The sequence below is a fragment of the Ictalurus punctatus genome, chromosome 29 (genome assembly GCF_001660625.3).
Source record: "Ictalurus punctatus breed USDA103 chromosome 29, Coco_2.0, whole genome shotgun sequence".
In the NCBI taxonomy this organism is placed as follows: domain Eukaryota; kingdom Metazoa; phylum Chordata; class Actinopteri; order Siluriformes; family Ictaluridae; genus Ictalurus; species Ictalurus punctatus.
This window is the reverse complement of record NC_030444.2, coordinates 7,424,511-7,439,158: the sequence shown is the minus strand read 5'-3', so window position 1 is coordinate 7,439,158 and position 14,648 is coordinate 7,424,511. Positions and strand designations below refer to the sequence as shown.

General features: G+C 39.8%; 1 protein-coding gene across 1 annotated transcript; it reads right to left on the bottom strand.

Annotated features, from left to right (window-relative positions):
• Nucleotides 1-426: 426 nt before the first annotated feature.
• On the bottom strand, nucleotides 427-14,060 carry lgi1a (leucine-rich, glioma inactivated 1a). The gene is made up of 8 exons (XM_017460928.3): nucleotides 12,969-14,060; nucleotides 12,581-12,652; nucleotides 8,814-8,885; nucleotides 8,658-8,729; nucleotides 5,442-5,513; nucleotides 5,184-5,353; nucleotides 4,921-5,085; nucleotides 427-1,928 (listed from the first exon to the last, which is right to left on the bottom strand). The coding sequence occupies exons 1-8, from the start codon at nucleotides 13,157-13,159 to the stop codon at nucleotides 1,111-1,113; spliced, it is 1,632 nt and encodes a 543-aa protein (XP_017316417.1). The 5' UTR covers nucleotides 13,160-14,060; the 3' UTR covers nucleotides 427-1,110.
• Nucleotides 14,061-14,648: the final 588 nt, after the last annotated feature.

Below are 14,648 nucleotides of genomic sequence, written 5' to 3'. Positions count from 1 at the left end.
CAACACTCAGGCCAGAGCATGGAGCCTACATGAACTTGTCCTGCCTTGCTAGTGAATCATGGCAACAAAGCCAGTATTGTATGTGCCTGTTAACACATGGCTATCCAAGGAGTGGCAGCCAATGCTTCAGAGACACAATGGAAAATGTTCAAAATTTCCAAGATATTGGAGTTCAAAGCAGACCCTTGTGTAACCACAGACCCCGAAGAGATTGTAAAGCAAGGATGTGAGATACTGGGAAACTACTTATAATGTTTCAGAATAAACATGGAATACTCTGGAACCATAAAGCACAAATGGATATGGCATTACAAAACAAGACATATGTGACTACTTATCAACCCCCAATATCATGCTGGCTACCCTTGTTATTTCGTGAAGGGGAGTAAAACGAAAACACTGCAGTCAGAAAATCAACACATGTAATGTGATTTATATTTTTATTTCAATTTAAAACCATGGCTTCAGTTTTGACCTTTGGTTTCCATACAATGCAGGCATAATGAATTGAATACATTTGTGGCAAATGATTGTTGGTCCAATAGAACAATGTCATGATAGTACGGTCTATTAAAAATTTTGAATCACATAACTATTACTGGATTTAATTATTAAAACAGTGTCTTTAGTTGCGTTTACAGATCATACAAACCAACATCAATAAAAATGATTTCAAAATCCTATCAAATTCTTTTGCTGGTTTGACCCCACGTCTTACAAAAGCGTAATACATTTTCAGTTTACAAATGGAAAGCAGGGATAAAATGTAAACATTGAATTTAGCATATTGTTTCAAACATGATCATAAATAGAATAGAATAAAATATCTATTTTCAGTAGCTGTGTTTACAATAATCACCAAAATCTGTAATCTTTTAGTTAAGATAACAATACACTCAGTGAAGTGTTAGAGCATGGCTTGGCTTAACAATATGGATTTCAAGCGATGGTGGACACCTATGTAAAGGCGTTGGCATGCATGTGTGCTACCCATGTCGTCCATTCTCAAGCTGAAGTATCACTGATTTATCAGTATCTTCTCCCCATTTACCCACAAAGTGGAACGTATCACTGGTTTATCAGTAACCCGCACCCCCATTCATCATTCAATCAATCACTCAAGTCAAGGATCAAGTGTTCATATATGCGTGTTTGCCCCTTAAAACTGGATGCCAGGAGGAACTCTCGATTATCAATGGACACCAGTGAGAATGCTCGTGGGGCCTGGATGTTGAGCTCTTGGAAGTGAATGAACTGGCCTTTCTTGGCATCCCAGCGGTACACCTGAGTGAAGGAGTAATCACTGCCCAGGATGGCGTACTGCCAGTCCGCCACCGCAAACGGCTGGAAGACCATGGAACCTCGTGAGGGCACACTCTGGACCTCTTCAAACATGGCGCCGTCCCATTTCATCACCTTGGAGTCACCAATGAAGCGTGTTAGGCACACATAGAGCTCACCTTTCACTTGAAAGTGCTTCACAGCATAGACATCCTCCATTTCAGGGATGTCAGTACGCCTCTCAAACAGCTTGGAGCTCCTGTTCCACTGGTAGACGACAGGCCGTTGCGAGCTGCTGGATAAGATCAGGTGTGGCTTGCCAGAAATTTCCAGATGTTCCACGTCAGTGTCACGGTACCACGGGTGCAGCGACTGGTGTGAGTAAAAGCCGTTGCCGTTCCACTTGTACACGGTGGTAGAACCAGCTTTGGAGCTGTCAGCAATGACAAAGAAGGATTCTCCATCCAAGCGGAACACCTCCACATCATTAGGCTTGCGGATTTTTAGGATGTCAATGTCTTGGATTTTGATGAACTTGTTGGCGGAGATGTCTCGCTTGTAGATATGTGAGCCACCAAAGAGCTGAGCCACTACAACAAACAGCTGGTCATCGATCACCAGAGGTTTGCAAATAACAGTGGAGGTGCCTGTTAGAGAAATAAGTAATAATATCTAAGTGATATCTAGCCTGAGGGATTTGGATTGCAAATCCTAACTTGTTCATCATCATTTTGTGGTTAGTCAGTTCTAATTTTAAATAACTGCCCCATATATACAGTCCCCTGTACACTGAAGACTTTTGGTTTGAGATCAAAAGATGAATATGAAAAAAGATTTAAAAATTTCAGCTTTTATTTCCCGATGTTTATATTTATATGTGCTAAATGACACATTTTGTATCAGACCACCGAATTTGTAGGTGAGCAAAAATATTGGACCATGTGACTGACAGGTGTTTCTTGTTACCCTGGTGTGTCCTGTTAGACCAATGGTGTACTGAGAAACAGACACCGAATGGGTTGGCCAGGAAAAACAACAGCAGCTGATAACAGAAACATTGCGAAAGCTGTGAAGAAAAACCCAAGAACAACAGTGAGTGACATCACAAACAACCTCCACAGGGCTGGATGAAGGTATTACAATCCATCACTCAAACAAGACTTTGAAAACAGAAATATCGAGGCCATACCACAAGATGCAAACTACTCATTAGCAATAAGAATCACAAAGCCAGATTGGAATTCGCAAAGAAATACAGAGATGAGCCACAAGAGTTCTGGAACCAAGATTAATCTCTACCAAAGTGATTGGAAGGCCAAAGTGTGGAGAAAGAAAGGATCTCCTCATGATTCAAACCATACAGTGTCCTCCACCAATATTGGCACCCTTGGTAAATATGAGCAATGAAGGCTGTGAAAATATATCTATTGTTTTGATCTTTTGTTTAAAAAAATTCACAAAAATACTCTGCTCTCATGGATATCAAACAATTGCAAACAAACCACAGGTTTATCCAAAAAAAATCTTTGTTAAATATAGCTGTGCAACAATTATTGGCACCCTTTTAGTCAATGCTTTGTGCTACCGCCCTTTGCCAAGCTTGTCTTCTCCTATAATGCCTGATGAGGTTGGAGAATACATGGCAAGGAATCTGAGACCATTCCTCTATACAGAATCTCTCCAGATCCTTCAAATTTCGAGGTCCATGCTGGTGGACTCTCATCTTCAGTTCACCCCACAGGTTTTTTATGGGTTTCAAGTCAGGGGACTGGGATGACCATGGCAGGACCTTGATTTTGTGCTCAGTAAACCAATTTTTTGTTGATTTTGATGTATGTTTTGGATCATTGTCCTGCTGGAAGATCCAACCATGGCCCATTTGAAACTTTCTGGCAGAGGCAGTCAGGTTTTCATTTAATATCTGTTGATTTTTGATAGAGGCCATGATGCCATGTGTAATAACAAAATGTCCAGGTCTTTTGGCATAAAAACATTAAAGAGCAAAGAAAGGTACTTTTCCATTTGGCTACCTCTCTGTGTGCGCCAAAACCACCTCTGGTGTTTATTGACAAAAAGCGCTATATCTGACCATAGAACCCGATCCCATTTGAAGTTCCAGTAGTGTCTGGCAAACTGGAGATGCTTCAGTTTGTTTGTGGATGAGAACAGAGGATTTTTTTCTTGAAACCCTTCCAAACAACTTGTAGTGATGTAGGTGACTTCAGATTGTAGTTTTGGGGACTTTCTGACCTCAAGACACAACTAACTTCTGCAGTTCTTCAGCTGTGATCCTTGGAGATTTTTTGGCCACGCGAACCATCCTCTTCGTTGAGACAATACAGACACACGTCCAATTCCAGGTTGATTCATAACATTTCCAGTTGACTTGAACTTTTAATTCTTGCCCTGATGGTGGAAATGGGCATTTTCAATACTTTTCCTATTTTCTTATAGCCACTTCCCATTTTTGAAGCTCAACAACCTTTTGCCGCACATCACAGCTATATTCCTTGGTCTTACCCATTGTTATCAATGACTAAGGAAATTTGGCCTATATGTTACCTCATATTTATACCCCTGTAAAACAGGAAGTCATGCTTGAACAATTTCCTGTTCTTAGTCACCCAAGTGTACTAAAAAAAAATCTAAAATTTGAATGGGAATATACTTCAAATTTATTTTTCTCATATGAATTCAAAGGGGTGCCAATAATTGTTGCACGTCTACATTTAACAAAGATATAGGGTTGTTGTTGTTGTTTTTTATATACCTGTGTTGTGTTTGCAATTGTTTGATATCCATGAGAACAATTATTTTTGTGATTTTTTTTTTTAACAAAAGATCAAAAGGTTAAACAATAAAGACAATTTTTCACAGCCTTCTTTGCTCTTATTTACCAAGGGTTCCGATATTAGTGGAGGGCACGGTATATGCTCATCTGTGAAACATGGTGGTAGTGTCATGGCTTGGGTTTGCATGGCTGCCTCTGGAACAGGCTCTCACTAATCTTTATTGATGATTGTCTGCCAATTTACAGAGAAATGCATCCAAATTAATCAGGAGGAACTTCATCATGCAGCAAGACAATGATCCAAAACACACTGTTTAAACTGGCCAAGTCAATCACGAGACCTTAACCCTACCGAGCAGCATTTCACCTCCTGAAGCGGAGACTGAAGGGAAACAAACAACAAACAATTGAAAGAGGCCGCGGTAAAATCCTGGAAGATCATCACAAAATAAGGAACCAACTGTTTGGTGATGTCAGTGAATCGCTGGTTTGATGCAGTTATTGCAAGAAGGGGATGTGCAACCAAATATTAAGTGTTTACTTTCATTTACTTCATGACTTATGTGTTCCTATACTTTTGCTCACCTAATAATTGGGTGTTCTGATACCAAAAGGTTCTATGTTTTATGTTGTTTAACACGTCTAGATGTAAATACCAGGAAATAAAATCTGAAATCCTAAACTCTCTTCTCATTTCCATCTTTTGATCTCAAACCCAAATGTCATTGGTGTGCAGCACAAACATGAATGAATTAGCCTTGCTGTCCCAATACTTTTGGAGGGGACTGTACATTACATTTAATGAAATGAAATGACATGCTTGGCTAATTACAATATACAACACGTACTCGTAATATTGTCAAAATTCCGAAATTCCATTTGAACATGGTCCCATTCCATAAAGCTACATCTTCCAATGAAAGGCTGGGCAAACACCACATACTGGTCACCACCAAAAGTAAATGTCTCCACTGAAATGGACTGGAACTCGAGAGACTTCAGCAGGGAAAAATCTGCAACAAAAGCTAGATTAATATTGCAATATGAATCCCAAATCATGGGATACATAGTTCATGACTATTACGAACACCACATACAACAATAAACTGACCCGTTGTTATGCAGTCAAATGACTGCGGAGTAAGATCGTTGATTTTCTTTCCTTGATAGGCTGGAGGGCTGTTGCAGTATATCTGGTCTACGGTTGCGTTCGTGTGGTAAATCCAGTCCACCAGCCACTTCAGTTTGCAATCACAGGTGAACAGATTTCCACGCAAGTCACTGGACAGCACACAATAGTGAACAGTTTTACCATCAGCTCATCCAGTAACCAGTCCATAGTATTGCTGGATGTTAAATTAATACATACACTTTTGTCAAAGTGTCCACCCATTTAAAGAGATCTTTTGGCAGAGACTCCAGATTGTTGAAGGCAAGGCTCCTGTGGGGACATTTTAGTAAAAATCCTTTTATTCAATGAAAGCTTGTTTACACATGTTCACACACATGTTTGTCTTTAATTTGAGATTTACATTAAATGCATTTGACATATAAGTAAATCTACCTGAATGATCTTTTGGTTCACCTTGATAGTGAAAATGGCATTTAAGAGCATATAATCATAACTATATTATTACTGCACCATATCTCCCGTCACATTTTCGACATTTGTTGCACTTTTTCCAATTACATGCATTTATGTCAATTATCTAAAGGCAGCTTATCAGACCAGAGACTAGCTAACATTAGCTCAGAAAGGGAAAGGTTTTCACAGAACTAAAAACATGGTTTGTATTTTTTTTTTTTTAAGTTAATGACAGAAAGAGAATGATTAAAAATGAATAGACAGAAAAGTATGCATATATTCTCTACTTGAAGTTCAAAACTGCTATCTCAGCATCCATGGTGCTTGTCAATAGTGGTAGTGTGAACACTACGAAACAAAACATGACCATGTCATACTGTTGTCCTATTTATTGATAGAAACTAATCATTAATAGTTAAGCAATAAATGTAACTGTTGTTTTCATGCAGTCATGTTAGCTGTGTATCCAGACCTTTGTAAGCAAGGACATTTATGTAACAGTACATTACTAGGACATTTTGCTAGGACAATTGTTGATAGGACAATAGGACATGTTTTGACATCCCCACGGTTAATGCTAAAAACATTCAACAATGACGCCTTTTCTGTCCAACTGAATGAAGTCCAAAACTACCACTGAATTCTTACTGGATAATTACAACCACATGTTGAATCATTGTGCAGTTAATGAATGTGCCTCTATTGTTTCCAGACCTCTGAGCTAAACTGTCAGTTGGGACACTTTAGGTTGTGCTATAAAATGCTACAGATCAAATCAGACAGGAGGGCCAACTCTCTGTTCTCGAACAGCTGTCTGTCTCACGCTGAACTGTAAGAAGAGCATGCCATAAACCTTCAACCTTCTTTCTGAGAATTGCTACATGATACATAATCACCTCTGGTTTGCTCATTAGGGATGAATTCACACATTTACAATCTATATCCTGAATTTATATGTTTGTGTAAAGCAGCTTTGGGACAATGTCTATTGTTAAAAGCGCGATACAAATAAAACTGAATTGAATTGAATAACAGTAGGATGAGACTGATCAAAACAGGAAGGCACACTAGTACTACTAGTGGCTTAATGGTTAGCACATCTGCCTTACACCTCTGGAGTTGGGGGTTCGATTCCTGTCTCTGCTCTGTGTGAGTAGAGCTTGCATGATCTCCCTGTGCTTCAGGGGTTTCCTCCAGGTACTCTGTTTTCCTCCCCCAGACCAAAGACATGCATTGTAAGCATTTTCAGATTGTCTGTAGTGTGTGATTGTGCCTGCGATGGGTTAGCACCCCGTCCAGAGTGTCCCCCACTGTGCCCTGAGTTCCCTGGGATAGGCTCCAGGCTCCCCCATGATCCTGTGCAGGATAAGCGTTACAGAAAATCTACGGATGGATAGGTGTTGATAAATTTAATGTAGCAACACAGCTTGGAAAAGTTTTGGATCAAAGCGAGTCACAGGTTTATATTATGATTTGGTCATTCTAACACATCTATTTCTACAATAAGATTTACACAGGCACTTGTATGGTGGATGCTACTCATTAATGGATTAACCACTTCATGTAATTGCTGGCGTGGTGAAGTTTTCTGTGAGATTTTATTTATTTAGCATTTTCCAAAGGAGTCTCCAGGCTGTTCCTTACGTTTTCTGACATAGAAAAGAAGTCTTCAGGACAGTTTCTTGGTAACTTGATGTATTAAGAGAAAAATAGAGAGGCTAGTGACCGAACACTGTTTAAAGCTGCTTTAACATGATTACAGGATAATAGCAATGCCCTTATTTTGTGAACCACAACATTAAACATAACTATAAATCAATAAAAATTGTCCTTTAATTGACAAATTGCTGTGGTATAAGAGGATTAAAACCCTTCAGGATGTGCTGTTGGAAAATAATCCCCTTCAGTGTGTTAACAGCCCTCGGTATCACACCACCCTATTAGATACATAGATCAAATGGATTGGTACTGAGGAGATGAAAGTGAAGTACCTGCCTACCTGATCAGCGTGTCATGGCTATGCACTAATCGTCTTTCTATCTCAAAATATATGCTGTTTCTAGAAATCCATTAGGAAATATATATTAAAAATCAGCGAGTTACACAAATCACAGAGCATTATAACCGTAAACCTTTGCTTTTTATTTTGTATCAGACTCTACATTAGATTTGAAGAGACGTTACACTTCAGTTCTATGAATTTAGTTGCCATAAATTTCCAGTGCCATGTATTGGAAGACTGTTGATTTTAGCTGATTTGTTTGTTTTGTTTTTGTTGTTATTATTTTATCACAGAATGTTACTGTGATTATATGGAGTGATCAGGGAGCATTTTGTGATGCAACTTAGCCTTAAAGTCATGTTAAATCAGGGATTTTAAAAGACAAGTCCATTCAAGTTGAATGTGAAAATGCTACTTTGACGTGGCTTCCCAGAACTGGAGTATGATTTCACTGTCAGAATTGTAGAACATTGAAATGACTCAGATGATGATTGCTTCCTAGTGCTTTTGGGAAGCTCAGCCCAGTTTGAGCTGAATGTCCTCACCAGAGCTCCTCACCCCAAACCCAAGGGACACAAGGAACAATCTGGGATTGTTTAATTCACTGTTGAGACCCCAATCACATGAAGCTTCTCTCTTTTGCAAGTAATGTATTGAATGAGGTGTCAGCCAGGATAAAAGAGATTTTTTGAAAAGCTGTGATTCTTTTTGAGGACCGGAAAACAACCTAATCTGCTAGGGCTTTCACTTGTTGCCAGGGTGAATGAATAAAGCAGCCTTGGTGGGAGTAACGTCTTGGGAAGCATTAAAAGCCTTGTTATTGTGCCTTACGGTTGCAGTTGTGAAAATGAAAACTGATCACAGAATTCATCTCAAACCATCTCAGGAAAGAATTAAGCACTCTTGTCCGTTATTTCTGGAAATAAAACCAAAGAAACCTTCAAAGGAAAAAAAGAACTTACAGTTACTGACTACTTCATACAGATTTCAATACTCACAAGTGTATTAAGGACTTAAGACCTCGGAAGGCAAAAGGTGATATAGACTTGATTTGATTATTTTCAATAAACCTGTAAAAGAAGAAGCAAAACATAACCTCACTGGACATTTGAATACTTCCAAAGTCTTTCAAATCAAAAGCAAGCAACACTTACAGGTATTCCAAATGTGGAAGACCAAGGAAGGCGTCCTCATTTATGGACTCGAACACGTTGGCTGTGAAAAGTCTTACACAACGGAAATGACAGACACTATTAAAGATTTGACATGGCCATCTTTAGGAGCTTTAAACCTCCTGTTTGAAAGCATTCTGTATTAAACTGTAAGTTTGTGAAATCAAATCCCAGGGCTGTTACTGCAACAGAGACACAAGACCTTTAAACCACTACTGTTTAGTTTGATCTGTGTAAGTTGCTTCAGACACTGTAGAATCATTTACAAAATACATTTAATGTAAAAGTTCCTCAGGCTTTGTCATGACAAGCTACAGCAGTTAAATAGCCAGTTCAAATTTGGCTCAGACCATGCGCGTGGGTATATTATTTGTTTTGTTTTTTTGTATGTATAAATATTTTAGTGCATTAGTAATTGTCTTTCTATTCATCTAGTTACACATGGCTACATACCAACATTGGCAGTACCAATATACAGTATGTCATTTACCAAAAGACACTGTGTAAAGAGCTTAGTTTTAATAAATAAATATAATAAACCGATATGCTTAGTTAAAATTAGAGATGTACCGATACTAAATTTCTCAAACTGGTAATATATAATATAAACTTTTTTTGATTAACTTTTTTTTAACTCATATTAGCATTAACGGGATATGAAACATACTACTCTACAAATATATTTTTCTGTGCAATATATACCTTTTTTTTGTCAACTCATCTTCATTTAAGTCTTTCAGCGGTGTACTGGTGCTTTAATTCAGCGCGAGCAGCTCAAGCAGCGCAGCAAGAAAAAAATACATTTACTGAACGCCGAAACTCCCGCTTCACTGCTGCAGCGTCCAGTGTAAAATTTTAGCAGTGCAGAGCTTAGAGACTGCATTTTTGTCGTCATTGTCACCCAATTCAAAGTAATTCCACACAAGAGACATCTTCTTTACACACAGCACAAATCCCATGTGTTTTCCCACCCTCTTTTGATTGACAGGATATAATCGGCCCTGATCATCGGATCTTTTTAATCTTTCGGCCGATGGCTGATGGCATGAAAAATTGCCTTTAACCGATACCGATTATTGGCCATCGGTGCATCTTTAATTAAAATAATCCAAAACAAATTTCAGTCTGTATAAACAAGCACAGTCAGTACTGTGTTAACTGTATTTTATATAAATATACACACTTGGGGGGGGAAGGTCCATCTCAGTTTGTCTTTCTTGGGAATCCCTTATATATTCCATCATCGGAAATGGTTCCAAGTAGGAAATTAAGAAATAAGAACTGTAACCCTCCAAAGAACTCTTGAGGAATGTATTAAAGGTAAAATATATTCACCCTCAGTACACATTTACTTGTATAGAATAACATTTTGTCTATTTATTAGGACTATAACAGTTTCTATGCCAGAACTTTAGGTCCAAGTTGGCATTATTTACAGTTGCAATCAAAATTATTCAACCCCTATTGCAAATCAGGTTTATTGTTAAATTTTATAGACTTTCAGCTGTTTGCAATGAACAAATCAAACTAAAGTAATTGAAATAGTTCAACATAACGAATGCTTCAAGTGATTTCCCCAAATTCAACTGAAAATGCAACTTATAATGATTTCTCTAGTTTTAAAATTGTTCATCCCCCTGAACAGAATCCCTCACAACAGCACAAATATGCAAAACAGGTTTTGTCTCAAGCACACGTGATGGAACTAATCAAGGGGCTTCATTAGTTGCACCAGGTGTGCTTGAGCTGGAAGACATGAAATACCTGAACTGGCTAGGGGCAGAAAATGTATGAAATACCTGGACAGGGCAGAAAAAGGAAGCTATCAACGGCTGCAACCAGATTTCTGAGAAGGCAGGTTATGAAAAACCTTCGAGTGAATGCAAAAGACCTGCAGCAAGACTTGGTGGCAACAGGCACTGAGGTTTCAGTGGGCACACTGAGGCGTGTACTAAACGCAGAAGGTTTCAATGCCAGAACTCCAAGACGTACACCACTACTGACCCAAAAGCACAAGAAAAGTCGGCTCAAAATCATATAAATAAGCCATGTAAGTTTTGGGATTCTGTTCTGTGGAGTGATGGAAAAAACAACTGGAACTTTTCAGCACGATGGATCAGCGGTACGTCTGGAGGAAGAAGAATGAAGAAAAACACTCTGTCCACAGTCAAGCATGGTGGTGGCTCGGTGATGCTTTGGGGCTGCTTTGCATCCTCTGGCAGTGGAAACCCGCAGCATGTTGAAGGCAAGATGGATTCATTGAAGTATCAGGAAATCCTAGGAGAAAATGTCATGCCGTCTGTGAGGAAGCTGAAGCTTGAGCATCATTGGACCTGTCAACAGGACAGTAATCCCAAGCATACCTCAAATTCCACCAAGGCTTGGTTGCAGAAGAAGTCCTGGAAGATTCTACAGGTCCATCACAGACACCTGACTTGAACCCCATAGAAAATCTCTGGTGGGATTTGAAGAAGACAGCTGCAGCACGCAAACCTAAGAACATTACTGAACTGGAGGCCATTGCTCATGAGGAATGGGCTAAGATTCCTCGGGAATGCTGCTAGAAGCTATGCATCTCGGTTGCAGCAGGTCATAACAGCAAAATGGTGCTCTACTAACTACTAAAGATGTGTGCCATGAAGGGGTTGAATAATTTTGAAACTGGAGAAGTCATTATAAGTTGTATTTTCAGTTGAATTTGTGGAAACCACTTGAAGCATTCATTGTGTTGAACTATTTGAATTGCTTTTGTTTAATTTGTTCATTGCAAACAGCTGAAAGTCTGTAAATTTTTACAATAAACCTGATTTGCAATGGGGGTTGAATAATTTTGATTGCATCTGTATATGTGTAATTGCTTTTCAGTAATGGAGGTTTGATAAGTTATATATCCCAGCTTTTATTATACCTTGTATATTCCTGTGCAGTGTCAGGAAAAAAGAAAACAATTTTTACTAAACTGTAAATTTTCTTGTCACTGGGGTGGTACGCCCTATGGTACATCTACTGTACCTTTAGTGTGTATCTTTTACCTGGAAATGTGTACAAACTGTACTCTGAAATCTAATCCATCCATACATTATCTGTTCCACTTATCCTTCACCGGGGAGCCTGGAGCCTTTCCCAGGATACTTGGGAAACAAGGGAGGGGACACCCCAACCCATCGCAGGGCATAATGGCACACATTTACACAGTATGGCTGATTTGGAAATGCCAGTCAGCCTACAACGCATATCTTTGGACTGGGGGAAGAAACCCCCGAAGCACGGAAAGAACAGGCAAACTCCGCACACACAGAGCAAGGAATGATTCGAACTTCCAACCTCGGAGGTGAAAGGCAAATGTGCTAACCATTAAAATGTACAGTACTTTCATCTTGCCATGTAAAAGATACAATAAGGATAGTACAGGTAGGAAAGCTGTACTCTATACAACACCACCCCAGTAACAAAGAAAGATAAGGTTAAGTGATTTTAAGCCAGAAAAGTTATAATGTTGGAATTATAGAGAGGAAGGGAAAGCTTGTGAGCTTGTTTTATTTACTGTCACGTTTAGGGGTCCCTACTGCAACATGGCGACTGTTACACTAATCTGTAGGACTGTTTGGGTACAATTTACATAAGACTGAATGCACACTAAGATATTGAAATGAACATTATTTATTTTATTTTTTTTTACTTTAATTACACATTGTTATTATTATTATTATTATTATTATTATTGTTGTTGTTGTTGTTATTGATCTTACAGGAGGTGGAGTGCTGGGGTGTGAATGAAGCTCTCCTTGGGGATTTCACTGAAGCTGGACTTCACAAAGGATCTTGAAAATAATAAGAAATAAATAATTTGATTCATTAGGAAAGATGAAGGATTGCATAAGAGAGAAAAAAACATGTTAAACAACAGCCTAAAAGCGAGTGTCATTAAAAATAAGCATGAATTCTTCTTATTCTTATACATATTTAACAGATAAAGTGAGGTGGGTTATCAGGGTACAGTCAGTCTTCATGTCTTTAAGTGAAAACCAAAACGGTCCAATAAACGCGTTATTACCTGCTAGATCTCAATATTTGATGTTTCCTCAGTGAGAAGAAGAAAAAAAGCTAAAGCTAGCCATGTTCTCGTGAGGGACTTACAGTGAGATGACGTCGGGAGGGAAGCCGCGCGGAATGGAGGAGCTGCTCGAGCACAGCGCGGTGTCTTTGGTGCACGTGCAGGTCGGGGGACAGCGCGTCGACCGCCTCTTGCCTTCAGCTACCAGCGCGGAGAGCAACACGAGCGCGACCACGCAGAGCAAGCAAAAGCTTCGCGCGCTAACCACATCCATGTTAACGAGTCAGCCAGCTTCCGACCCGCGCGCACGATATCCCCGTTCATGAAACGGAAGAAAAAAAAGCCCTGCGCGCGTGTACCCCGATACGGTTGGTGATTTTTTTTCCCCCCCCCCGTGAGATTGCGGCGCGCGCTCGCTCCCTCGCCCTTCTCTCCAGTGATGCAGAACTGGGGGAAATTCCGTGTGTAAAGACAGGTGCACGCAGCCGGAGATCAAAACCGCAGAGATGAGCTCGCTCCCTCCCGCACAGCCACGCCTTGCATTTAACAACGGGTTCCCTCCCGCGTGGTGGGGGTTTGCTGCGTAACGCACAGACCTGTCCACATGATGCTCTGAGACGGTTCTCCAGAGGAATGGAGGACAGTAAGGAAAGGGACGGTCCTTACAGCACATAAAGCATTCACCGGGATTTTGTGTTGTTTTCGTTCTCAACACATTTTAGGCTGCGTGACCGGGGGACTGCAAAATGAGTCGCTGCACTGCCACCCTCTGCTCCACACTGGTGGGTGTTTCGTTCAGGTCTCTATGGAGACGGTGGTGGGCGTTGTCATGGAAAGCTCATAAACAGTGTCCAACATGTCTTTGTGGATGTAACGCTGTCTGTGCACAGTCTCACCTGGATACTCTTCCCTTCTGCTGCGGGGGAGAAAAAAAACAGTAGAAACCATCACAGAAATTCTAATGGTTTCCACAACGAATACCATTACAATCCATCAGCTAACTATTCAAACCATTACCATTATTGGTCCTTAATGGTACCCAATAGACATAACATGCCACCAATAGAAGGCAAGATGTTACCAGTGGTACCAGTAATGGTACTACAGGTAACATTACAGTTTACAATTAAACCAATACAATTCCCATTATAACCATTAAAACCATTAGAACTTCTGTTAGAATTTGTGAATCTATATCCCGGAACAAGCCCCCAGAAAACTGTTAGGATTTGAAACTAGAGAATCTCTGGGTTACGATTTTTAAGAAGAGAGAAAGTGAAAATACAAGAAAGAAGGTGTCCTCGCCTCACTACACACTTCCCACACTAAGGCCTTGGGAGTGTTTGCCGAATTACACACAGACACAAAGTTCAGTTGGCAAGATCTCTCATTTATTCCAAGTAAGGCCGAGTATATATCATGCTTGACACAGAGCAGAGACAAAGGGTTAACTATTGATTGGCTAGGTGGAAGGGCATATTAGCAAGAGACAGGAAGGTATGTAAATGGACAAATGGTGAGGAGCTTCATCCCTCCACACCTGCGTCAACAAAGAAACAGAAAAGGTGCCAACACAGGAACCAGGAAATGGAGAGGGGGGTGTTCACGAAGAGGGGAGAGTGTTAACAGTAAATTAATCAACTTCTACAAGGGTTTCTATTGTTGTTGTGTAGATTTGCAGTAATTATGAAGACTGTGATGCTGAACTGAACTTCCTTTCAAGTACTGGTAGTATACAGCTGTAGAAGTGTAATGATTTATAA